At 39.6% G+C, this 25,593-nt stretch overlaps 2 protein-coding genes across 5 annotated transcripts; one reads left to right on the forward strand and one right to left on the reverse strand.

The window, feature by feature from the left end:
* The first annotated feature begins 911 nt into the window (after positions 1–911).
* On the forward strand, positions 912–11,652 carry LOC102219492 (MBT domain-containing protein 1-like). Of its 4 annotated transcripts, none has more exons than XM_014470293.2 (18): positions 912–1,064; positions 2,120–2,372; positions 3,303–3,436; positions 3,512–3,623; positions 3,706–3,785; positions 4,242–4,359; positions 4,447–4,581; positions 4,683–4,771; positions 5,348–5,446; positions 5,511–5,646; positions 5,728–5,783; positions 6,318–6,422; positions 6,503–6,650; positions 7,367–7,449; positions 8,069–8,306; positions 8,383–8,454; positions 9,398–9,574; positions 9,697–11,652. In XM_014470293.2, the coding sequence occupies exons 1-18, from the start codon at positions 1,044–1,046 to the stop codon at positions 9,807–9,809; spliced, it is 2,169 nt and encodes a 722-aa protein (XP_014325779.1). In that variant the 5' UTR covers positions 912–1,043; the 3' UTR covers positions 9,810–11,652. The 4 variants fall into 4 exon arrangements, with proteins under 4 accessions (XP_014325779.1, XP_023205129.1, XP_023205131.1 ...); XM_023349361.1 differs by having other exon boundaries at positions 3,518–3,623; XM_023349363.1 differs by lacking the exon at positions 912–1,064 and adding an exon at positions 2,974–3,081 and having other exon boundaries at positions 2,283–2,372; positions 3,182–3,436.
* Positions 11,653–16,949: 5,297 nt separating this feature from the next.
* Positions 16,950–21,882, reverse strand: LOC102235047 (nucleoside diphosphate kinase B-like). Its single transcript, XM_005803174.2, has 5 exons — positions 21,778–21,882; positions 19,819–19,949; positions 18,844–18,945; positions 17,901–18,013; positions 16,950–17,201 (listed from the first exon to the last, which is right to left on the reverse strand). Exons 2-5 carry the CDS (start codon positions 19,933–19,935, stop codon positions 17,084–17,086), a joined length of 450 nt encoding a protein of 149 aa, XP_005803231.1. The 5' UTR covers positions 19,936–19,949; positions 21,778–21,882; the 3' UTR covers positions 16,950–17,083.
* Between the last annotated feature and the right edge of the window lie 3,711 nt (positions 21,883–25,593).

Consider the following 25,593-nt stretch of genomic DNA (forward strand, 5'->3'; position numbering starts at 1 on the left):
CTTGACTTGACATCCTGTTCTTCAGAGGAATCCACACATGGAGCTGGAGTTCAGCCTGAGTTCAACAGCACCATCTTCTGGCTGGCAGTAGGTGGTGCACCTTCTTTAAAACCAGGCCCATTCAGTGAGTGTTTGCTCTACAAACAGGGCCTGTTGTGCCAGAATGTATTGATAAACCCAATAACACACTGTTAAAATATTAATAAATAGCTGTGTGTGCTTTCGATAAATACTTCTTAAAATGCAGTAATATAACATCTTCTCACATTGATCGATCCCTCCAGGATTTTTAGACTGTTTTGGTGATTTATTGCATACAAAATCACTGATTTTATGGTTCAAATTTAGAAATACCTGCAAGAAATGTGATATTTACGTTTCTGTACGACAATGGAGTGTTAAGAAAAAAAATTAAATTAAAGTAAGAACATTACTGCAAGAATAAAGTCGTAGTATTCAGAGAATAAAGTTGAAATATTAGGAGAATTACAGTTTTTTGATAACTAGACCAAAAATGGTTAAGAATAAACAAATAAAATTAGGAATGTTGAGCATCTTGTTAGCAAATGACTATTTCGAAGAAACAACCACTCAGACACACCAAATTTTGATAATTAAATGGAGGCTTTGCTCTCATTAAAATGACATTTTCTAGCAATTTTACGACTTTCTTCTGGTAATATAGCATCTTTATTCTACTGATATTATAAATTCATTCTCATAATATTCTAATTTTATTCTCGTAATTTTTTTCTCTCTTTGTCTGGCCCTATTACTCCCTCGTATGGTTTTCTGCAGCCGCAGCAGAAAGCTGTGGAGCTGTTTTGTTGTTGCGCTTCTGAATCTGTCCAGCAGGGGGCGGTGGACGCATCGCCGCCTTATCTGAACTCCACACACGAAGCGGAGCCAGCAGCCAATCAGCGTTCAGCATTCAGCCTCAGCGCTGTGCTAATTGTGTTGTTATGTCTGCCGCTAGGTTTTAACCTGCCTTCCTGCGGGCTGAGGCGATCCAGACAGCGGCCTCCTGTGCGGGATCCGGCCCCATGGAGACCCCCAGAGACCCGGTGAGTCCCTTCCACCCTCTGCCCGGAGACAGACCTCTGTTCCCGCTTTGTTATGCTTGTTCGAGCCGCTTCTCTAGAGAGCAGCAATGATCGATACCGACAGACTGATTCCTACACATACCGCCGTTACAGAGTGGGGTCATGCATGCCGAATAAAGCGATGAGTGTAGATGAGTGAAACCAAGCTGCGAGTTGAGCTCAAGAACCTTGGAGCTGGATTCAGAACCGGCAGGAAGCTGGAATTAGAGGAATACTGAAGGGAGTCTGGTGTGGTGTCCTGCAGAGTCTGAGCACCGCAGTGCAGAGCTGAAGAAACAAGATCTGATCATTAAGATGTTAATGAGCTGCAGATGTCTGACAGATCTAAACATCTGATGAGGTTAAAATAAATCATACCGATGGGACCAAAAGTGTTAGAGAGGGAGGAACCTGACTGATCCAAAAAATCCAACTAAAAACATGGTCAGCTTCAAAAACTGAAGGGGAAAAAGCTTCCAAAATCCAAAGAAAACCTGGAAAATTGTTCTTTATTATACTAGAGGAACTTCTCAATCCATAGAGCTGAGACTGAAAGAAATAGAAGCTGCTTTAGCTGTAAATATTTAAGATTTTTCCAGATCTAAATGCACAAACAGAACAGGATGTTCACTTGTGGTATCCCTCAGGGGTTAGTACTCGGTCCTACCCTCTACTTCCCTCCTCTACAGCGTGAATCTGCCACAACCTTCCAACCTCAACTTTAAATTTCATGTGAAGCAACTGTGGAAGATTTCCTTCCATCATAACATTCCCAAACCTCTCTCCACTCTCTCTACCAGATGTTGGAAAAACAAATCCACACGTTTATCCTCTTTAAATCTCTATCTGGCTCTATGGTTGGAATCTGAGTAGAGATGTTGAAGTTGGGGATAAGCTTCTTGATGGATGGAGGGTTTGAACTTCCTTGCCTCTCTGCTCTTTGTTCTCTGGATCCATCGCAGCTTTAAGGAAGGACCTTTTCTCTTGATAGTTGGTTTCTGTTTTGCCTTGTATTCTTATCGTGTGTCTGTCCTCAGATGGAGCGTCCGTCCAGGAAGCGGCAGGACTCCTTTGGGATGCTGGACAGCCTGGAGGAGGACCGCAGCAGCTGCAGCTCAGACTCCAGCGCCGGCAGCGCCGCGTCCAGCCCAGAGGACAGCGAGGACGAAGACTTCGGCGTGGGTGGGGTCGGCCATCAACTGACCACCTCTTCATCCTCCTCCTCCTCCCTGATGCTCATTAAGACCAACGGACAGGTGTACACCTACCCTGACGGCAAGGCAGGCATGGGTCAGTCAGAAGAGTCTCCACAAACTAAAACTTTGTTCTCAAGCATTATAGATACAGTAGATAAGATAAAATAATAATAATTTTAAATAAACAAGCCACACTTTATTTCCGTTTAATATCAGTTGCAGCAATTTCCCAAAAACCTCAAACCAATTAAGCACCACATTGTTTTTGGTGGGAGTATTTAATTAGAGTAAATTGGTTGTAAACGTCAGGGCCATTTAGCGCATTGTCTTTCCACCAGGGGGCGCCACAACTTTGGGAGAAAAAAAGGCAAAAATAAAAAAATCTAATACGTTTTTTATTAGAATCAAAAATGTTTTTAAGACAGAGTATTAAGCCTCATTAAGAAAAGAAAACTAAATAAAACTATGAGATAAAGTCAAATTTACGAGAATAAAGTCATAATATTACGACTTTATTCTCGTACAAGTTTATTCTTGTAACATTATGACTTTATCTTGCATTTTTTAAATATTTTTTTTTCTTAGTATGGCTCTATTACTCCATTGTACCTTTTTCAATCATTATAATATTAAAGGTAACATAACTTATTTAAATGTTATTTTCCATGTTCATTTTCTGGCTGGCTGGGAGTCAGATTTATCAAGCTGCTTCGCTTAGCAATCCCAGAATGGAAACATTTCTGTCAAGAAATAAGACGATGGAGGACACTGCTGCACAAAAATCTAAGAACTGAAATTAGAAGGTATGAGTTGGCATTTAATTATCGGAAAGTGAGTGAAAGTGATAGAAAACATTCTGAAAGCTGATGTTTGTTTGCATATTTTGTCTGTGGGATTCCCCAGCCAGAAGCTAATGCTGATTGGAGGCCATGATGCAGAAAGTTTGGGCACCAATGAGGTAGCGGACCTCAGCAGGTGGTAGTTTTTCTTCGTAGTAGTTTTTCTCTCCGTCGTTGTTCTTTAGCCACCTGTGAGATGTGCGGGATGATCGGGGTCCGGGACGCTTTCTACAGTAAAACCAAGCGTTTCTGCAGCGTCTCCTGCTCCAGGAGCTTCTCCTCCAACTCCAAGAAGGCCAGCATCCTGGCCAGGCTGCAGGTGAGCCCGACCCAGTCCGATCAGAACCTTCCAGAACCTGGGAAGGCTCTGATCTGCCTCCTGTGTGTTTGAAAGGGGAAGCCGCCCACCAAGAAGGCCAAAGTTCTGCAGAAACAGCCTCTGATGACCAAACTGGCTGCGTACGCCCAGCACCAGTCCAGCCAGCAGGGCGGCGCCAGAAAGAGCGGTGGGTAGCAGCAGAACCTTCCTCACTCATCATCATCATCACAAACATGGCGGCTTTTTAACGCTGGCGGTGCGTCCTGCAGTCTCTGTGGACGTGTTTGACTGGGGGCGTTACCTTGGAGACGGAGAAGTGACGGGAGCGCCGGTCAGCTCCTTCAAACACGTGAGTTCATCTCCTCAGCTCCATCTTGGTTTCCTCTACACGCGTCTAACTCGAGGTCCGGGGGCCAAATGTGGCCGCCGTAGTTTTTTATGTGGCCCTCTAGACTCCAGATGCTAAATTAGACCAATCAGTCCCTCCAGTTTTCTGGAAACTCACATAAAGTCAACAGATCTCAGCATTTTTTCATCAGCCTTAAAATAAAAAACTGTTCAGAAATGGGTGCAAATTTTTTTTTCCTAACCTTTGTGTTATTCCCCCCCCACCAAGTTCTTTGGACTTCACTGTTGTTTTGGAGTGTTGGTCGGTCCAGTGAGTTCTTTTCATTCCTCACTGGATCCTGATAAAAGTGGATCTCGTCAGATTCCAACAGATTCCTTCTGAAGAAAACGAATAAATTCAGCCTGGAGAAGGAGGTTTCGTTGCTTCCAGCCCAGTTTTGACGCTTCGTCTGTCCAGGTTCTGATGGGGAAGTCGTGGGGCAGCGTCGGTGAAGGAGTCCGGGTCGAGGTCCCGAACACCGACAGCGGTCTGCCCATGAAGGTTTACTGGATCGCCAGCATCATCAAGCTAGCCGGTTAGCACCCACAGCTCAGCTGATCCGTCTAAGCCTTCGTCTGGCGAGGTTCTGGTTTAACCGGACTGGTTCTGGCTCCTCCTGCAGGATTTAAGGCCCTGCTGCGCTATGAGGGCTTCGACAGCGACTCCACCAGGGACTTCTGGCTGAATCTGTGCGTGCCGGACATCCACCCGGTGGGCTGGTGCGCGGCCGGAGGGAAACCTCTGGTTCCTCCTCAGAGTGAGTAAACGGTTCTGACGAACCCGATCCTGGGCGGTATCCTGCTGCAGACCGACCCGTTTGGTTTGATTTCTGATTGGCTGACGTTTTTCTGTCTGCAGCCATCCTGCACAGGTTCACCAACTGGAAGACCTTCCTCATTAAGAGACTGACCGGGTCCAAAACTCTGCCGCCGGACTTCTCATCGAAGGTGACCCATGAATCAGAGGCTTTCAGTTCGGTTCTGCTCATTCAGCTTCCATCATTATGGAAATTATTATTTTTTTAAGGATTAAACTACCGATTGTGCACAGATTAAATCTGAAAACTGCGATAGCTACATCTGAATATCAGCAAAATTATAAATGAGCCAAATTGGATTTAATAAGAAATTAACTGGTGTTTTTTTATCGTGCTGAGATTACAAGTATGAAGCATAAATGTTGGTAAATAAAAAGAAATATTCCAAAACTGATTTGATGTGCTGGATTTGTATGAATCCTGAAGAAGTAAATTTTCCTGCAGATTCGACTCAGTGGCCCTGATCTTCAAAAAACAGCACAAACTTTATGTAACGCTCAAACCTGATCTAAAAACACGGAAAACGTATTCAGGAGCAAACTGAAATCAATTGTTGGTTTTTGTGTTTCTGTCATATGAATCACTTTGAACTGCCTTATTAGTGAAATGTGCTGTAAAAGCAAACTTGACTGATTGATCTGAGACAGTCTGGGGGAAGAAACCGCTGCTTGACGTTGTCTTCCTCATCCTCCTCTTCCTCCTCCAGGTGCAGGAGAGCATGCAGTTCCCCTTCAAGAAGCAGATGAGGGTGGAGGTGGTGGATAAGACCCACCTGTGTCGGACTCGGGTGGCTCTGGTGGAGCAGGTGAGGGTCGGCCCGGTCGGATGGTTGGGGCGTTTCCGTCTCCATGACGACCGTGTCGTTGCAGGTGATCGGCGGGCGGCTGCGCCTCATCTACGAGGAATGCGACGACGGGACGGACGACTTCTGGTGTCACATGTACAGCCCGCTGATCCACAGCATCGGCTGGTCCCGCTCCATCGGACACCGCTTCAAACGATCAGGTGGGCGTGGCTTAAGTCCGGCGGTGTGGAGGAAGGAGGGAGGGACAGACGGAGGGTGAAGGTGTGTGTTTCTGTTTTCAGACGGGACGAGGAAGCTGGACGGACAGATGGACGCTCCTGGACAGCTGTTTGCCAAGGTGAGCCTCAGCTGGGCTCAGCTGTTTTTCATGCATTTTAAACCTGTTTAGATGTAAAATTGATTGATTATAAAATCGATTTTAACCATATTTTACTTCTGCAGCCTTTTAAAATTGTTCTCTTATTAAGCTGAAAGTTGCTAGAACGTATTTTAAAACAAATTCTCAGATTTTCTGGATTTTTTTTTCACTAATTTACCTGATTTTAATTGGGCCTAAAACGATTAATTGTGATTTCAAACCGTTTCAAAACAAAGAAAATTTTATTTTCTTATTTTAAAAATAGAATTGAATTATTTGTTAATTATTTATTCCTAATATTGTATAAAAATGCTTTAGTGGTTAATTGAAAAATCTGCAGAATGTGCCAATTCTTTTGTCCAATTAATCGATTAATCGTCAGAATAATTGCTAAGATAATCATTAGTTGCATCCCTCATACACGGTCATTACATCAGGCTATTCCATCTTCTGACCACCAGGGGGCAGTTTAACACCTGTTAACCTCAGAGCGATGTCCTCTGTCTCCCTCAGGTGAAGGAGGTGGATCAGACCGGACTCTGGTTCCAGGACGGGATGAAGCTGGAGGCCATCGACCCGCTGAACCTGTCTGCCATCTGCGTGGCCACAGTGAGGAAGGTGAGGAGGAGGAGTCCGTCCCGCTCAGACGGCGACTCAAACTTCTCCGCCTGACCTGCAGCCTCCGTCGCCTCCCGCAGGTTCTGGCAGACGGATACCTGATGATCGGCATCGACGGCTCGGAAGCAGCCGATGGTTCCGACTGGTTCTGTTATCACTCCACGTCTCCGTCCATCTTCCCCGCTGGATTCTGTGAGATCAATAACATCGAGCTGACGCCCCCCAGAGGTACGTCCGGCTTCCTGCAGCTGCAGGTTTAACATCCTGTTAAATCGGATGGTTTCGGAAAACTTGGAAATAACAGAAACTAAGGAATACACTGCAAAAACACAAAATCTTACCAAGCAATTTTGTTTAGTTGTACTGCAAATATCTTGGTACACTTGAAAAAATAGAAGACTAACTTACAAGTAACTTTTCAACAAGCTCAGTTATTCCTTAATATTGGCAGATTTTCCACTTACAATTTTTTCCCCCATTTCATAAAGTGAAATAATCTGCAAAAGGAACTAGAACTTTTTCATGAATATTAAGGAATTATTGACTTAATACAAGCTCCTATATTTTGCTGAAAAGTTATTTGTAAATTAGTTTTGTCTTATTTCCTGTGTAGTAAGACATTTACACAGTAAACTAAATAAAAATACTCAGTGAGATTTTGTGTTTTTGCAGTGTAGTATTTTGTTCCCAAAGTGTTTGAAGAAATCAGAAGATTTTTTTTTTTCAAATTCTTGATAAAATGTTTGATTGGAAAAGTTGGAATGAAAAGTTTCCGCACGTTCAGGACAGAACATTAATATTGGGAAGTAAACGAGAAGTTCTTGGAAAAGTTGTAAATTAAAAACCTCTTAAGATGGTTAGGAGGTAGATTTGGAAAGTTTTGGAATATCCTGGAAGCGTCCAGTGAGATCAGGGATGACGCTCCGCCTGTTTCTCCTCCTCAGGCTACGCCGGTCTTCCCTTCAGGTGGTTCGAGTATCTGAAGGAGAGCAAGTCAGTGGCCGCTCCGGTCAACCTCTTCAACAAGGTCAGACCAAAAACTGATGGATTCTGAACTAATGAATAATTAATCGATTATTAAAATAAGCATCTGCTAAAGTTCACATGTTGATATTAAAAATATTTTCAATGTTGTACATAATAAGGCTAAGTGGTTAAATGAAAAATCTGCAGAATGTGCCACATTTTTTATACCTTATTACAAGATTTTTTTTCCTAGTGAAATAATATGGAAGTAGAACTTTTTCATTCGTATTGAGGAATTATTGTCTTAAAACCAGCTGATGTATCTCGCTGAAAAATTACTTTTAAGTTAGTTTTGTCTTATTTACAGTGTACCAAGATATTTGCAGAAGAACAAAGACAAAACTTTGTTTTTGACTTTTTTTTTTTTTTGCCTGACTCCTGAAAAGTGGCTGCACACTATGATCATCCTTCCACTAAACTTTACCCATGGACTAATTTCTGATTTTGAAGCACATTACCAATGGAACAGATTATTTTAATTTTGTGGTTAGTTTGGCAGCAGAATATACTCTCAGAACCACAGGAACCCAGAAGAACCCGTCAGGGACGGTGGAGACGCCGTGACGACTCGTCTACCAACCAGGCAGAGCGTTTAAACTCCCCTCTCTTCGCTCCAACAGGAAGTCCCGAACCACGGTTTCCGTCCTGGGATGAAGCTGGAGGCCGTGGACCTCATGGAGCCGCGGCTTGTTTGCGTCGCCACGGTGACCAGGATCGTCCACCGGCTGCTGCGGATCCACTTCGACGGCTGGGAAGACGAGTACGACCAGTGGGTGGACTGCGAGTCCCCGGACCTGTACCCGGTGGGCTGGTGCCAGCTGACCGGGTACCAGCTACAGCCGCCAGCCGTTACCGCGGGTAACCCTCACCTGGTGGGGGGGGCTGAGGCAACATGCTAACCCAAAATGCTAACCCAGGCGTTTGTTGGCTTCAGGGTCCAGAGATCTGCAGTCTGCCGGATCCAAACAGAGGAGGAAGTCCCAGCAGTACCGAGGACAGAAGAAAAGTAGGTTGTTATGAATCGATTTTTATTCCCACTGATGGAAGTTTTACAGATTTGGTTCTCTGAACTTAAGTCTGTCACCATAACAAATTTTGCTGGATGATGACTTAGTGCGATAAACAATAATATTGTTGTTTTGAGACTATTTTCAACTAATATGATGCAAGAACACATTCTCAAAGATCAATAAACTTTAAGTTCTAATGAACATTTAACGCTGGAACTGGAAAACATTTTAAATATCCAAAATAAATAAACAGAACAACAAATAAAATGAATTATGAGGTCTCTGTAAATAAAATTCTCCTTCAAATAAAGGTTTAGTTGAGACCAAAGAACCAGACTAAAGACTTTTATCATCCAGTTCTTAGGTTGAGAGAAAGAATAGAGAAAAACGATAAATTGTTCAAATTTTGTTTTAATTTATTACGTGATTAATGGATTTATTGCTTATTGCGACACAACAGTGTTCTGTTTCTGGAAGTGATGATGGACTGAGCCGTTTATGGATCAACTTTAACCATGGAAGCAGGATCAAAGATCAAAACAAGACGAAAAGGAAAGCAGCAATCTGCCTTTAGTGGAGAATTTCCTGCAACTTCTGTAGAGAAGTTTGTTTTTATGTGAAGTCAGAGCCGTGATTAGGATGCGACGCGCTATAAGTTCATAATAATTATAATTTTCAGACATTTTTTACATCTTGATTTACAGCGTCTGGCTTCTTCTGGTGCAGAATTATGACGCATGTGTCGCATCAATGACATAAAAGATGTATAAAGTGACCGAAACGTTTTAAAAACAATCAAATCCAATTTAGTTCCACATATGGAAGTTGCTCAAGTCCTTTTTTGTTTTTTGTTTTGGTTGAGAAAAATTGAATTTGTGTCGCCTTCACCTGCTGTTTGAACAATATAAATCTAAAAATGTTTATCCGACTGTCTCCCAGAGAGGAAGTTACCCGTTGCTAAGCGCCCCGTCAGCCTCTCCGGCTCCATGGTAACGGGAGTTCCCAGGAACCTATCGGGAGACGAGAACGAGACGCCGCCTGACTACCCGTCGCCGCCCCCTCCGGCCTCGGCCGCCCAGCCGCCGTCCGCCGACCCCGACGCGGAGGGCGGGGCAGGTAAGCACCGTCTAAACCAGCTTTGGCGCTCCAGCGCTGACCGAGCGGTCAGCGGTTATTCTAATGGTCAACGTGTTTTTCGGAGTAACTGGACTTGATTGATAGTAACTTTGTGTCTTCAGGTCTGCAGATGGAGATCCACAACAACACAGGAGGAACGAATTCCTCATTCCAGCGAGCGGCGTCGGAAACCAACGGGTCATCCCGAGATTTCCTGGCCAGCAAAGATCAGTAAACTTTGCATCTTTACCATCGAACCATTTACTGTGATGAACTATTAACTGCCGCCTGCTTCACCTCATTGGTTTCCTTCCACAAACCCTCCGACTTTTTATTCTTCTGAACCAAAACGTCCTGAGAAAGAAGAAAATTTAAGCTGATTGACATGATGCATTCGGGTGCTGTCAGGACAATGCGTGAATCTCGTGAAGTGTTATTTAAAACTTTTTTTTGCCTTTGATATTTCCAACAGGAGAGAAAATTTGAAGGGTATCCTGGAAATTACATCTTTCTTTCCATAACTTTAAATTTTGATAACTGGATTTACTTTTTGTAGCTGATATTTCACATGAACTACACTTTAATATGAGGCGACTTTTTAACCTGGTAGGAAGAGGACAGCTCAATTATAACAGGTACTCTGACTGAAAGAGACTTTATAATACTAATGAGTTTTCAGTAGCCATTAGCTCATTTTGTATTTGTCACCTCTAAGCTGTGAGGAGATATGATGTAAGTTTTAGAAAATAACCCCCTTAGTAACAGAAAGATAACCTCCATATTTCAGAAAAGTACCCCAAAAAGGGGACGTTGCATCTGCCTTACAGGAAGGTCACTTCAAAGTTACAGGAAGGTAACCACTAAGGCTCAGAAGGTAACATTTAAGTTACAGAAAAGTAGCCTTGAAGTTACAAAGTAACTTTTAAATTAGAAGTAGGTAACCTCAAAGTTACAGGAAGGTAACCTCTAAGGTTCAAGAAGCTAACTTTTAAGTTATCAGAGAGGAACTTCTTAGTTACGTTAATGTAACCTGTAAGGTACTGAACAATAGCATCAAAGGTTCAAAAAGTAACACTGAAGTTACATAAAAGTAACTTTTAAATTAGAGGAAGGTGACGTTTAAGGTTCAGAAGGTAACTTCTAAGTTACAGAAGAGTAGCATTGACGTTACAAGACGGTAACCGTTAAGGTTCAGGAAAGTAGGATTTATGTTACAAAGTAACTTTTAAATTAGAAGTAGGTAACCTCAAAGTTACAGGAAGGTAACCTCTAAGGTTCAAGAAGCTAACTTTTAAGTTATCAGAGGGGAACTTCTTAGTTACATTAATGTAACCTGTAAGGTACTGAACGATAGCCTCAAAGGTTCAAAAAGTAACACTGAAGTTACAGAAAAGTAACTTTTAAATTAGAAGAAGGTAACGTCTAAGTTACAGGAAGATTAAATTCAAGTTATGGGACGGTAACCTCTATGTTGCAGAAAAGTAGCCTCTTAAATTTGAAAAAAAAAGTATCATATGAAAAGCAGATATATTAACTACGGTTAGAAAATATTTAATAAGTTTTATGAGATTCTTTTCTCTTTAAATTTCTAAAACAAAAGTGAAAATTAAATATGCAAAAAATAGAAGAAAATGTTGACATAAAGCAAATTTATCTTTAAAGTTGGAACCTTAAAAATATCAACAATCTCCTGAAATTCTTCGGATACCTCAGAAACCAGAATTTAAATAAGCTGCAGAACAAAATGGTTTAATTTGATTAAACAGTTTTTAACAAAAATATATTTGATTTAAGAAGAAATACTTTATTCTAACAGTTTAACAAATTAACATTTTATTACCTGTTCGGTCCGTGTGGCGTCCATGATATAAAACATTATAAATGTAAAGTTTGATGTGTTTTTGATGGTCAGTGAAGGAAGTTTCTGTTTTCATTCATGCAGAAGATGAACTCAAAGTTCAAAAGTTGAATTCTGCGTCTGTAACGTTAAACGTCGCATTTTCTAGAAGAAAATAAATCTATTGCATTTCATGAAGCTCTGAAGGTTTTATAGATTGAATTAAACTGATTTTATGAGACATTTATTTTTACATTCTAGTAAAAAATGTCAGAATTTGGGCCTAAAATTTAAATTAAATGTAAAAATGGAAGCCAGTTTCTCCAAAGGAAAACTTACATTTGTTTTGGTCAGTAATATTTTTATGTTGTTCCTTTTTTTGTCAGAGAAAAAAAAGAGAAATAAAAAGAATGCAGGGAACTGGATTTATTCATTATTCTAGTTTACATTTACTCATTTTTATTTAGCAAATCCAAATGTTATGGAAGCTTTTAACTGCCATAATCTTGGAAATAAATTCAGGAGCAGTATCTTGTTAAAATGAGTTTTACGAGAAAGACGCGTTTTATATCTCGTTATAACGGACAAATTTTGCTTCACTTTTGATGAGAAACTCGTTTTTTTCATTTTGTTAGAAGAAGAAACATTCTCATTTTAACAATTTGCATTTCATTTTCTTGTTATAGCAAAGTTTCTCATTTTAACGAGATATAACAGATTACGACTTGATATATTTTGTTTATAAGTCATATAACTCTCATTATAACGAGATTTTAACATTTTTGCTTTTCCTAAATTTATTTCCAAGTTCTGGCAGTTAAACTCTTCCGTAAAATTTACATTTTTAAAAGAAGCGAGTGACATTTTTTTATATTTGCTCATAACGAATGTCTGAATCTTCTTTTCCTGGGAGAAAAAGGCTTCCTCTCATCTCATCGATTGTCTGTCGGTAAACCAGGGCCCGGCTCCCAGTTTAACGTGAAGAACCGGAACCAGTGCCAACTGGTTTCTGTTGTGAGAAAACAATCATGTGTCCTGGTGCTTTATGTGGAGGATTTGAAGCTCTTTCTGGGAGGATTTCTGCGCCCTCAGCTTGTGTTTTTATAAATATGTCGGATTTTCTAAGAGCTGAACATGTTGAAGGTCTTCCTCGTCACTTTGACGCCGGCGTGTCGGACTGGACCAGTTCCTCATCGAGCAGAGTTCGATCCCACAGGAAATGTATCAGAATGACCTCAGAGGCTCTGAGAACTGATCACACTGCAAAAACTCAAAATCTTACCAAGTAGTTTGGTTTAGTTTCTACTGCAAATATCTCAGTACACTTTAAATGAGATAAAACTAACTTTTCAGCAAGATATAGGAGCGTGTTTTCAGTAAATAATTCATTAATATTGATTAAAAAGTTGTAGTTATAACAGAATGTTATAATATAAGTGAAATAATCTGCCAGTGGAACTAGCACTTTTTCTTCCACATTAATGAATTATTGACTTAAAACAAGCTCCTATATCTTGGTGAAAAGATGGTTATAAGTTACTTTTCTCTTATTTCAAGTGAAATAAAATATTTGCACTAGAAACTAGACCAAAAACACTGGATACACTTTTGTGTTTTTGCAGTTCAGGCGATAAATCCAGAACAATTTGGTCTAGTTTTGGACTGATTTACTCATGTTACCTAAAAGTGTTAAGTATTTATTTCAAACACGTGGAAATCTTTCTGATTTCATTTATTAAAAATATAAAAACTGCAGTCTGAACAGTAGATGAGTCCTTTTACAGCACAGAGGTCATGAGACGCTTCTCCTGTGTGACATCCTGGTTCCCCAGCAGCCCTCTGAGGGTCGACCTCTGCTCTCTATGCTGTTAAATGTGAAAATAAAGCTGAAGATCTTCAGAAAAGAATCATTTTCAGAAGAATCTGTTGATGTTCGTGGATTGTTGTGAACTTTTCTTGATTCCCCATCAGTTCGAAGGTTTGAAGATGACAAACAGATCTGGATCAGCTGTAACTGTCTGACTACAGTCGTGTGTTGATGTTCTGATGAAGGTTTTTATACGTTGTGCAATTTTTGGCAGCATGATTGTGAAGAAATATTTCATCTAGATGTGAAATTAATGACTTTATGCAATAAAAAGAAAATCTCAAGAGTCTGCTAGAATATATATTCATCCATGCATGAATGATGAGAACTGTTTTTTTTTTTTTAAATAAATATTCACGTTTTAGAGTTGGAATTTTCTACCAACATGGATCTAGGATCCGTCCTATCCGGTTCTGGTCGGACCAGAGAAATGTGACGTGCAGAACCTGGTTCCACCTCATTCCTCTCATTAGAGCAGCTGCTCGTTAGTTTCTCCTCATCCTCGCTCAATAAATCATTGGCGCTCCTTAACATGCCTTCTGGACTGGAAATGGATCCTAACACAGTGATTTATTACCGGGTCAGAAGAGATGATACCGAGTCAAAACCAAACTGGGCGTCTCCTGATCTCATGTCCAACCCACTGACCTCGGCCCATGCAGAACAGACTTCATGTATCGAGTCAGGGAATAAAACTTTGTAGACTAGAGAGTCCAAAGTGTGGGTCGGGGGCCATTTGTGGCCCTCTGAAGGATTTGGGGAGTTAAATTGAGAAAATCTGGCCTGCAAGGTGGTTGATGCAGATGGACACATTTTTCAACAATCTTTACAAATAAATAACATCTTAAGAAAATATTAGACACAAAAAAAAAATTCCCATTTATTAGCGAGTTTTTTATCATTCTTGTTAATTTTGGAGCAACTAGAATAACAAACATTGATCTACTTTTCCTCAAATGTAAATCTTGCTTCTCATACAAGAAAACAACTAGAGGAATTTTTAAACTGTTGGTCTTGACATACACGTCCAATTTAATCAAAAATGTAACTAGTTTGTTCATTTTAATATAATTAAAATTGTTTTCTTTATTACTGAAAAGCTACAATAAACAAAAGGCGGGGAGAGTTTGTTTTAAAAATGTATGATTTTGGTTTCAGTTTAACATTGGCCCTCATTGCAAAACCTGGTTATGAACCACAGATTTGATTCAGGCATTGAGCCACAGAAACATGTAAACATGGAGGCTGACGTTGGACACCACAACTCTACAGAACCGGAATAATTGGTCCTCTCGCTCTGATTGTGCCGAAGGTACACGGTGGTTGTCCTTGGTAACGGCAAAGATTAGCCCAATTCAAAACTACTGGAAAAATATAAAAAAATATTAACTTTGTACTCAGAAAATACCCTAAAGCAGTGGTCCCCAACCACCGGGCCGCGGACCGATACCGGTCCACAGACCAATTGGTACCGGGCCGCGCAAGAAATAATGAACTACTTCCGGATCTTTTATTTTGGAAATCCTAAACCGGATTTTACCGGTTACGTCTTGCGCATCAAAATTGAGCCAACTGGCAGCAGAATGAGTAACAAAACAGCATCGGAGTACCGCGGCGCACTTACGATACTTACGACGCGCGAAAATGAAGGACATTTGAATATGATGCACCAAGAAGACCAAACATCATGGTTCTGTGAGGTTCTAAAGGATTGGTTAAGTAGGGTTTTGTTAATTTGGTTTACATAAATAATTAATCTGCCACCTGGACCTTTATTATCAATAAACTGGATCTTAGACTGAACAAACTGCCTGAGTCCTGAGTTCTAAGGCAGCAGGATAAACCAGGACAAAAATCTTGCAAAATGTTCTTCCTTCCTGATCTTGAACTCTAAATCATAGTTGACACATTTAGATAAAAGTCACATGGATGTGCCTCAAGTCTGTTTCTGTCCTCATTTCATCTGCCTGTAAAAGGAAAGTCATGCCAGCCAACCAGCAGTCCAGACCTACCAGAGCCTGATGTGTTTCCCTGATGAGGGAGGATAGGATTCAGCTGATGGTTCAGCATCCGCAGCATAACTGATATTCTGCCAGAAACGTGTAGTTTCCCCCTCCCGCCTTCTAAAAACAGCTTCCTGGGCTGCATGCTGACACCAGACACTCGCCGTTCTGGACACCTGCCGGACTCTCTGCAGGCTGATGATCCGATTTATGCAACCCAGGTGAAACTCTCATGTAAACAAGAGGACCGTGTTTATTAACACAGCAATATTTCATTCACTGCAACAGCTTTTGTTGTTTCTAAGAGGTTTGGTCCAGTTTTGAAGGAGTTTTTTTCCTGTTGCTTGATAACAAAATTGACTCATTCCTTGATTTTAGCAGCAATAACTTATATAAGATGACCTGCCCTGCAAAAAACAAAAACTTTCCAAGCATTTATTTATCAAGTTTCTAGTGCAAATATCTTAGAAAACTTAAAATAAATCAAAACTACATTACAAGTAACTTTCTCCAAGATATAAGAGCTTGTCTTAAGTCAGTGATTCCTTAATGCTGATGAAAATACTCAGATTGTTTCACTTATAACATGGAAAAAATAATCTGCCAGTAGAACTAATACTTGCTTCTGTTATTGTAGCTAGAAACTAGAGATCAGGCTGAAATCTGGGTGTAGTGATGACATCTGACCTGAACCTTCGGAGTCACATAAAGACGGTTACAAAGTCGGCCTTCTATCACCTGCAGAACATTTCCAGGATTAGAGGACTAAATTCTCAGCAAGATCTAGACCGGGTATCTGCAAACTGCAAGCTAAGGAACTAACTAATGTTTTTAGATGTAGATATAATAACAAATGCAGATTTTTAGCAGTTTTTCTATTATATTTGCATTGACTTTCTACACAGAATGGCACTAAAAGTAGCAGTGTTACGTTTTTAGAGCTGTTTTTCCTCATCAAGATATTTTTTTCCTCATTTCCCGTCCTACTGAATAAAGATCCATTCTCTTTTCATAAAATTTTATGTTTATCTTTATTTTAAATAGTTAAAAAAAACTTAAAATGGTAGTTCTTTAACTACCATTTTAAAATTACATAAATACCATGGGGTATTTATGTAATTCTAATTTGAATTTATTTCACAAGGGACCGTACATATAAATCAACATGAGGATGTTAAAACAACCATGTAAAAATGAACTCCAGATTTAGCCACTGAGGTTCATTTTCATCTGTAGTTTCCTGCCAGTTCTGGTTCTGCGCCCCCAGAACCAGAACCAAAAATGGAGAAGCAGCATTCAGCTTCTATGCACCACAAATCTGGAACAAACTTCCAGAAAACTGTAAAACAGCTGAAACACTGAGTTCCTTTAAATCTGGACTAAAATCCCACCTGTTTGGAGCTGCTTTTGATTCATAATAATTAGAAAATTGATCAATATTTTTCATGTGTATTTGCTTGATGATAGCATTTGATCAAATGTATTTATTGCTGTGTCATAATTTATAACTTTATTACGTTTTTATGTTTTACCTGCGTTTCAGCTGAAATGTGCGACACAAATGAACTTTAAAATTGTAGAACGATCTTTATGCTGTGATTTTTTTTTGTTTTTTACTGTTTATTTCCATCATATCTGTGATATGATTGAACATTGACACTCAGACAGTTTGTGGTTAACATGAGACTTTATTGATCAGTGCTGCATGTTTGGTGGAACAGGTAAAAACCAAGGTAGAGGATCGACTGTAGAGTGGGCGGGGTTTAGTGGATGGGTGGGCGGAGCTCCAGAGGGGGCGGGGTTTACTCGTACAGGAAGGCCTGAGAGCAGGGGGTCCAGTTGACGAACTCCTCTGCCTTGAACCAAAGATCGACCTCCATCTTGGCGTTATCCAGGGTGTCGCTGCCGTGGATGATGTTCCTGAGGACACAGTCGGGTCCAGATCAGTGACTTACAGTTTCATTATCTGGTCCATTCTGTCTGGAAATATTAAGTTTCTTCCTAAGAAGAATAAGTTATTTCCCCCATTTTTTTAAATGAAAACCTGAAGATGTATTTACTTTTTCTTTTAGTAATAATCTAAAAATAATTATTGGTCATTTCTAATTATTTTTACTAGTGAAGTATTTTTAATATTTTACTATAATTAATTAAATAATTTATTTAAAAAATGTATTAGAAATGATTAATTTTAAGCATTTCTCATTTTTCTCACCTGTATCACATTTATAAGATGTTTTCTTTTTATATTTTATTTAATGCATTTTTCCGTATTTTGGGAATGTGTGGCATATATATTTTTATTTCTAAATGCAGAAATGTTCTAATGGTGACAGTAATATTTACTCTGAATTTTTATTCATGTAAAAAATATTTTTATCAGAAAAAATATATTTTTAAATTGATTCTAATGTAAAAATGTGTTTAAATATTTATTTTTGCTGTTTGTTCTCGTTAAATTTGACTTTTTCCCTCATTTCTCTGGATATTCCTTGAGAACAAACCTCTGCTCAGACCTCAGTAATCCCATTTGTGGTTAAGTTTTTGATTATATTGAATCTTTGCCGTCATTTCCTGGTGCGTTGTGCAGGTTTTGAGGCGTTGCCATGGTTTCCTCACCTGCCGATGTTGATGCACAGGTCTCCACGGATGCTGCCGGGCTTGGAGTCAGCGGGGTTGGTCTCACCCAGCATCATCCTGGCCAGCTTCACAATGCTCTGACCTTCCCAAACCTGAAACACAAATCCAAACACAAATGTCTGAATCAGGTTCACATTTCAGGAGATCTTCAAAAATAAACTTCAAACTTAACGTGGCTCTAACGGGTCTTCATGAAGTTATTTAAATGTTTTTAAAAATTAAAAGAAACCATCTAAAAATAAACTGGTCACAAGCGCGCTATATTATATTTTATGCCGTGATAACGATGATTAGTGTTTAAAAAACTATTTACTAGTTTTGCAGGACGGTGAAAACACGACACCAACACAAATATTATTCTTTAAAAACATTCCCAGACTTCTTCAAGATGCAACTTATGTCTTGAAGAAATCTGTGTGATTCACTTACTTTACTGAATTGAATCATGTTTTTGAATTTAGTGATATTTATTGATGCTCTTGTGTAACAAAAAGTGGAGAAAATATCAAAAATAATATTTCCGATCAAACTATCAGTTCTGTTTCATTAGTTTTTTTAAATTTAGCATCAGTAACTGAAATGTGTCATGACAACGATACACCAAAACTCTTGAAATGAGAAACGACACGACTCATTAAATATTACAACATGAGCACCAAGGCTGTCCTCTGTGTCTCCATGGTGACACTCTGTGGACAAGTAGCTGTCCTCTGTGTCTCCATGGTAACACTCTGTGGACAAGCAGCTGTCCTCTGTGTCTCCATGGTAACACTCTGTGGACAAGCAGCTGTCCTCCGTGTCTCAGCTTCCTGTTGGACTGAAGCAGCTGAGGCCTTGAGGACCAGCAGGTGTCAAGAGGTTGCTGACGCAACGGAAAAACGAAGCAGGAAGTTATGTGCGGCCATGTTTGTGTTGGCGTTACCATGGCGAAGACTGGTCCAGAGGACATGTATTTGCACAGTCCAGCGTAGAAAGGCATGTCCTTCAGGTCCAGGTAGTGCTTCTTCATGTGGTCCTCAGAGGCCTGCGCATGAAACGCAACAAAAAGTAAGTACACCCTGCTGATCACACATGATTTAAGACATTCATTAACCAATCAGCATCATTTTTACTGCTCTGGAGCAGAAAGGTGAGGTAAAAACCAGAGAAGCAACTTGAGCTGCTCATCAATCTGCACTGCAAAAACATTTCCTACCAAGTACTTTTGATCTCATTCCTACTACAAATATGTTAGTACACTTAAAATGAGACAAAAGTAACTTTTCAGCAAGATATAGGAGCTTCTTTTAAATCAATAATTCGTTAATATTGATGAAAAAATAACTTATAAGAAAAATGTCCAGTTATACGTGAAATAATCTGCCAGTGGAACTAATACTTAAAAATATATTTATTATTAAGGAATTATTCTTAAAACAAGCTCCTATGTGTTGCTGAAATGTTACTTTTAAATCAAATATTTTGGGTTTAGGTTTTAGCGCAAATATCTTAGTGCACAAGACAAAACTAACTGAAAAGTAACTTTTCAGCAAAACACAGGGGATTTATTTAAGCCAATAATTCCTTAATATTGATGAAAAAGTTTAGAGTATAAGTCAACGAGTAAATGTGTTCCTAGTTACCATGACAACAGAAACCAGAAAGCTTGGAAAAGATGATCACTTTGTGTTGCATCCAACATTTTTTATCAGTAGATTTTAATTTAAAAGCTACAGTTTGGTTTGAATTTATTTAATTTATTTTTGCATTTTAGTTGGAAGGGCTGCATGAAATCAGTCAACGGACCACAAATGGCCCCCTGACCTCACTTTGAACACCAGCTGCTGAAGAGACAAACCCACTGCTGCAGGTCAGGGGTGTACTTAGTTTCCCTCCTGGTCGTCATTTTGTTTCTCACCTGGACGAATTTGGCAGCGACCAGCTTGAAGCCTCTTGTCTCGAAGCGCTTGATGATCTCACCACACAGTCCTCTCTGGACGCCGTCAGGCTTCACAGCGATGAAGGTACGCTCCATGTCTGCTGAGGAGGCTGCAGAGAAACACGCACCTCATTTATTCACAGCTGGAAACATTCGCGTGAGTGAAACACGGGGTTAAAACGACACAGTCTGCTGAAAAACAAAGAGAAAAGAAAAGAAACAAAACAAAAACAGAAGAAACTCTTAGGGCGGAAATTTACTTCTCCCTTTTTCTATCTACAATATAGACGATCAAACTGGACCCGGATCTCAGAACGGCTGCAAAAAGTCTGACCCATTAAAGAGCAAAAACTTAATGAGTCTGGAATAAAGATAAAAATAAAAACATCCACCGGGCATCCTGGAATAAAAACCCATCGTCTGGTTTTAGATCCATCCTCATCAGAAACCTGACCAAGTTTTGGGTCCACTTTCTGGTTCTGTCTGGACCCGGAAACACGTTGCTAATTTTACAGCCGCTGGTATTTGTCGTCGTGACTCCGGCAGCAGCTGAGGGTCAGCGGGAGAGGCTCCCAGTTTAACCTCCTGCTGGGTATTATTAGGATCCCAGTTTGGGTTCTGCTGACCCTTCAGACGGGTCCAGATGAAATCAGAAACCGGGAAGAACAGAACCGGTTCCAGGCAGGAGAAACAAACAGGACTGGGGGAATCAAAACTCGCTCTGAGCCACAAAAGTTACATCAACTTTTGTAAAAACCGTTAAAATGTTTGGTAAATATCTGCTGCAGGAAACGGAAATTTTAAAGAGCCGCCATTTTTTTTCTGTTTTTAGGTTTTAAAACCAAGAAAAACATAAAATATTTACAGAAACATAAATGTTCTACCGGATTTAGATGTTTGCGATTGATTTTGAACAACAAAAAATATTTAGTTTCAAATGTAATGATGAGAAAAAATAAATATTTCTGAGATTTGTGTCATTCTGGTGTGGAAGTTTAAAGCAAGATTTATTCCATACAACAACAACAAAAAAACCACATAATAATAAAAAACTGATAAATCTGCAAAAAATAGTTGGTTCTGCAGCTTTTTGGCCAAATTATGATTCATTGTGAAACATGTAGCAGAACTTAAAGCATCTAAATTCAGCTTCATTTTGGATAAATATTGCACAAATGTGAACCCAGAACTTTAGTTTTAAAGGCAGAGGGACATTTTTTAAAGACTGAGGAGATTTTGCACTTAGAACCTGGAGCAGAACCTCCAGAACATAGAAATAAAAAACATCTTGAATTTATGAATAATTAATCATGCATTAGTAGATTTAAAGAAAAATCAAAAAGTAAATGTTAAATTCAAGCTCTGATGTTCAGATTTTGAAAAATAAAGTTCAGTTTTTGTGTCTAAAGGAAAAATGAATTTGAAGTTTCATTCAAAAGAAACTGCCAACAATAAATCAAACTTTGCACCAAACTTCCTCCAAATGTTCAGCTGATCCGATCCGGAAAGCAGCTGCAACAAAAAGGACGACGAAGAATCCAGAACCAGAACCAGAACCAGAACCAAATCAACTTCTGCTGCAGGATTTCTGGGATTTTTGGAAAGTTTCCGGATCTATTCTAGTTTCAAATAAAATCAAATAAAAACTCTCGAGATGAATGAATGAATTTTGCATGTTGGACAAAATAAAGTTCAGAGATTCTGCGGAATCAAAGCGCCGAAATTTCTAGACTTTCTCCACCTGATCCGAACCAGAATCTAAAAACATTTTTCTGCAAATATAATGAAGAATTCCTGTAAAAACGGAGGGAAAACGCGTCAAACGCTTCATGCAACAGAGTTTTAGTGAAGCTGAAAACCCGCAGGACGCAGCGGTTCGGGTCCAGTTCAAATGTTTCTGCAGGGTCAGAACCCTCACGTGCCGGGTCCGATATCTACCTGAGTTCTGGGACTTGAGGAGAACTTGTGAAGTTGAGTTGCCGGCGGCTGGGATGCGACACCGAGGCCGAAGACCCGAACAGCGGCTCTATATGGCGGCCGAACCGCGGGCGGGGTGAGGGCGGGGCCGGTCCGTGGGCTCGGTTCTGAATAGCTGGAAGCCGCTGACGGATCCCTCATTTGTGCATGTTTGTCTGTCACTGACTGGACCGTTTTAGAAGCTGTTGTCAAAGATCCAAAAGCTGCAAACGGAGAAAGAAAAACGAGAAAATATTTTCCAAATTTCTTAACATGGAAGTAAGAAATTCGTGATTTTAAAAATTATCTTAAAAAAATTAATAACTAAAATAAATCTTTAAAAATGAACCATGTAGATGAAACTACTAAACACGCAACTTCTGCAAACTTTCATAAAGTCTCTATAAGCTTTCTATAGATTCTGGGTTTTTTTATGAACGAAGAATTTATTTTATCTGCAGCTAAAATATTTATGATTACATTTCTAATCGTTTTCCTAAAACACGTGGAATTAGCATTTCTTGCTCAGAATATGATCTTTTTGTTACACAGGTTCATTAGTGGGGCTGGTTGCTCCAGTAGAGTCACAAACAGGATGGAGCTGAAACAGAAAAATCTCTGAGGGAAAATATGGCAGCTTTCTTTCAGCCAGCTGGCTGTCAGTGTGGTGGCGCAGCTAAATATTTTCTCAGGTGTATGCAGACACATTATAGGGGTTTTCAATGCACAAACAGCTGTTAAACCGAAAATGAGCTAGAATAATTATCCTGCCATCTTCTGGCGCCCGCTAGATTGGCGCCCTGGTGTTTGATTACATACTGAAGAAAAACTTTCTTTAAAAGTGACTTTAAACCATCGGAACCAAGAAAAACTAAAAGTATGAAATAATTTAGCAGGTAAACAGCTTTTGAGTTGGTCAGGAGTGTAGACACTACACTACCCATAATTCAATGTCGCTCCCCGTCGCTATGGTGGCGACTGGGTTGATCAGAACCTAAAGCTGCGGGTTAAACTGGGAGCAGAACCAGAATCCAGCAGGGCTGACTGTCGGTTCTGATCCAGACCCAGATGACCCTCACCTGATAAATATAACAGTCCTTCACCCTTCCCCCAAATCCCCACTAAATATAAACCTTCTCCTTATCAGGGATGGAAAGCAGACTCCTCTCATGGAGGGGGCAGGGTGAGGTTCTGTCCACTCTGCAGCCCTGCATGCTGGGGAGGTTCGGTCGGTGGGGAGGGGGTCCAATCAGGTCACATCAAACCAAACATACCCCCCACCCTGACTGGTCCCTTCAGGAATCAAACATCTGAGCTGCAGGTTCAGGTTGCTCTCAGGTTTGGGGTTGTCGGTTCGTGTCCCACGTCCTCACTGTCCTCATGTGTCCCCGGTTCCGTCCGGCCTGTCAGCAGAGTGACCCGCTCCCTGTTAGCGGCTTATTAAAGCGGGTCAGACGGTACCGCTTGCATAAACTCTGAATTATTTCCAGAAATGTCCATAAATCTGATTTAATCTGAATAAATCGGATTATTTTTCAGATTTTGTCACATAGTTTTATGGTTTTTTTATGTTATTTTTTCTTTTCTGCTTCGCTGCAGGTTTGTGAAGTTTGCTGATGGCGCCCCCTTCTGGCCGGAAAACAAACTGAGGCGGATTTTAGTTGTTTTTGTTTTGTCTCCAGATTTTATTTCAGTGTTTGTAGTGAGACAGCAGAGGGAGGAGACGTCTGCAGGAGGCGGGGTCACGTTCTCCATAATCAATAATCACCAAGAAATTCTCCGATTCTGGTCATCAACTCATCACTGATGTTAAACTAAATTAGCAACGTTTTCTAAAATCAAATTAATCCAATTAATGAGAAACAAGAGGGGAAAGTGTGAAATTTTGAATAAATAAATTTCGGTAAATTATGAAATTAAAAAATAAATTAAATAACTTGGAATAATTGTAATCCTTTTAGTTTAAATGTGAATTAATAAAATCACATTAATGATAAAATATTGTAAAAGAAAATCAAAATGATCAAAATCCTGAAAGTCAATGTACCTACATATAATATTATTCATTACTTATTAACATAATATTTTTATTTAATGTTATTTAAAAAATAGTAAAACTCTGAAACATATTGCTGTTGGTTTCTCATTCTAATGACTTTTTTTCTTTAATTAAATCCATTAAAAAAAAACAGACTAAAGGTTTTTTTCCCCTATTTTTTAAAAAAATATTAAATCTAAATTAAAATGAATAAATTTTGTTTTTATCACAACTGAAATTCAGAATTTTTCTTTGATTGTTTAATGAAAACCTCTTCAACCAAAAGTTTCTTCACTAAAAATGAAGAGAAGAAAAAAACCCATTTTGGAGGAAATTCTTTAAGTTAAAGAAAAATCTTTTTACGTTTTGTCTAAATTTAAATTTTCAGAAAATATTTCTCTTAACTTTGATCAAAATCTGATTTATCTGAAATTAACAGATTATTTTTCAGTAACTTAAGCAAACAGTACCAGCTAATTCTGTTGGTATTGTTTTAATCATTTCATTTTAATTATTTCAAGTTTATAAAGTAAAGCTCAAATGGTGTATTAATGTATCTTTAACGTTTCTATTATAATTTAAAATCAAATAATCTGAACCGTAAGGCTCCGCCCCCTGCCACACGTCTCCTCCAATCACATTATTCGCAGAAGAAAAGGATTCGTTTCCATGTAAACAGCCACTTCTGTACAAATAAAAAGCAACAGAAACAAAGTTTAGATAGAAAACAACTGAAACATCAAACTGAAGAGATTTCTGTACATTTCATAAAGTCATAAATTCATTTTTGTAATTTCTCTGTTTCATCGTCTTCTTAAACTTTCTGAGTTTTACAAATAAAAGACACCAAATGAAAGTTTTTCTCCTTGAGGTGGCGCTGCTCTCCCTCCGTTCATACATAAAATAGAATCTCCGATAGTTTTTTATTTACACACTTCAGATATTTACAGTTTTTTTTTTTTTAGTTTTCAGACCAGCGACACGGCGGACGGAGGAGACCGACCGCGGTGTCAAAGCTCTGGATCCCGGAACGGTTCTGGGCCGAGGCAGCGATCGATCTTTGGACCAGAACCGGACTCAGAACTGGACTGGGATCCACGACGTTGCGCGCCTGAGACCCAGAAAGTGGTCCTGAGAGAGCCGAGGGCTGACTGGTGATCGTCCACCTGAACTGGGTTTTCGGACCACCATGAAAACGCTTCAACCAGACCAGAACTTCATCTCAGCAGGAAACCGTCCTGATGGTTCCTGAAGAGAGAAGCTTTTATTTTGGAAGTTTACATTTAGATTCATGATACTGATATTATTCGTCTCCTGATTTTACTGAATTTTTCTTTTGTTTCTTTTCTGTCAGATGAGGTTTGTGGTTTTGTAACTTCTGGTCAAATTTTAGTTCAAACTCTGGATTTCTGCTTCAGTCAGAAGTTGGAACCATTTAGGTTGGAAAGTTGGAATTTCAGCTGTTTTTCTTGGTGGAATAAACCCCTGGCTCTGTGATGGATAAAAGGTCCAGTCAAATCATTTTTGTTCTGTCCAGAGTCAACTGGTATCAGTTCATGGTTCTGGAATCTGTTCCAGTTTAAGCTTTTATTCTAATTCAGTTTTGGCAGCAAAACCACAGGTTCACTTATTCATACGTTTCATACCATTCTGTAAACATAAATTATTGAGCCAGAAGTGCTGGCCAGTGATACCATTAATGTTCCAGAACCTTACTGGTTCCCAGTCAGTGGAGCCGATTGAGAAGTTTCTGAACAGGA

This window comes from Xiphophorus maculatus, chromosome 16, assembly GCF_002775205.1.
Source record: "Xiphophorus maculatus strain JP 163 A chromosome 16, X_maculatus-5.0-male, whole genome shotgun sequence".
NCBI classification, from domain to species: Eukaryota; Metazoa; Chordata; class Actinopteri; order Cyprinodontiformes; family Poeciliidae; genus Xiphophorus; species Xiphophorus maculatus.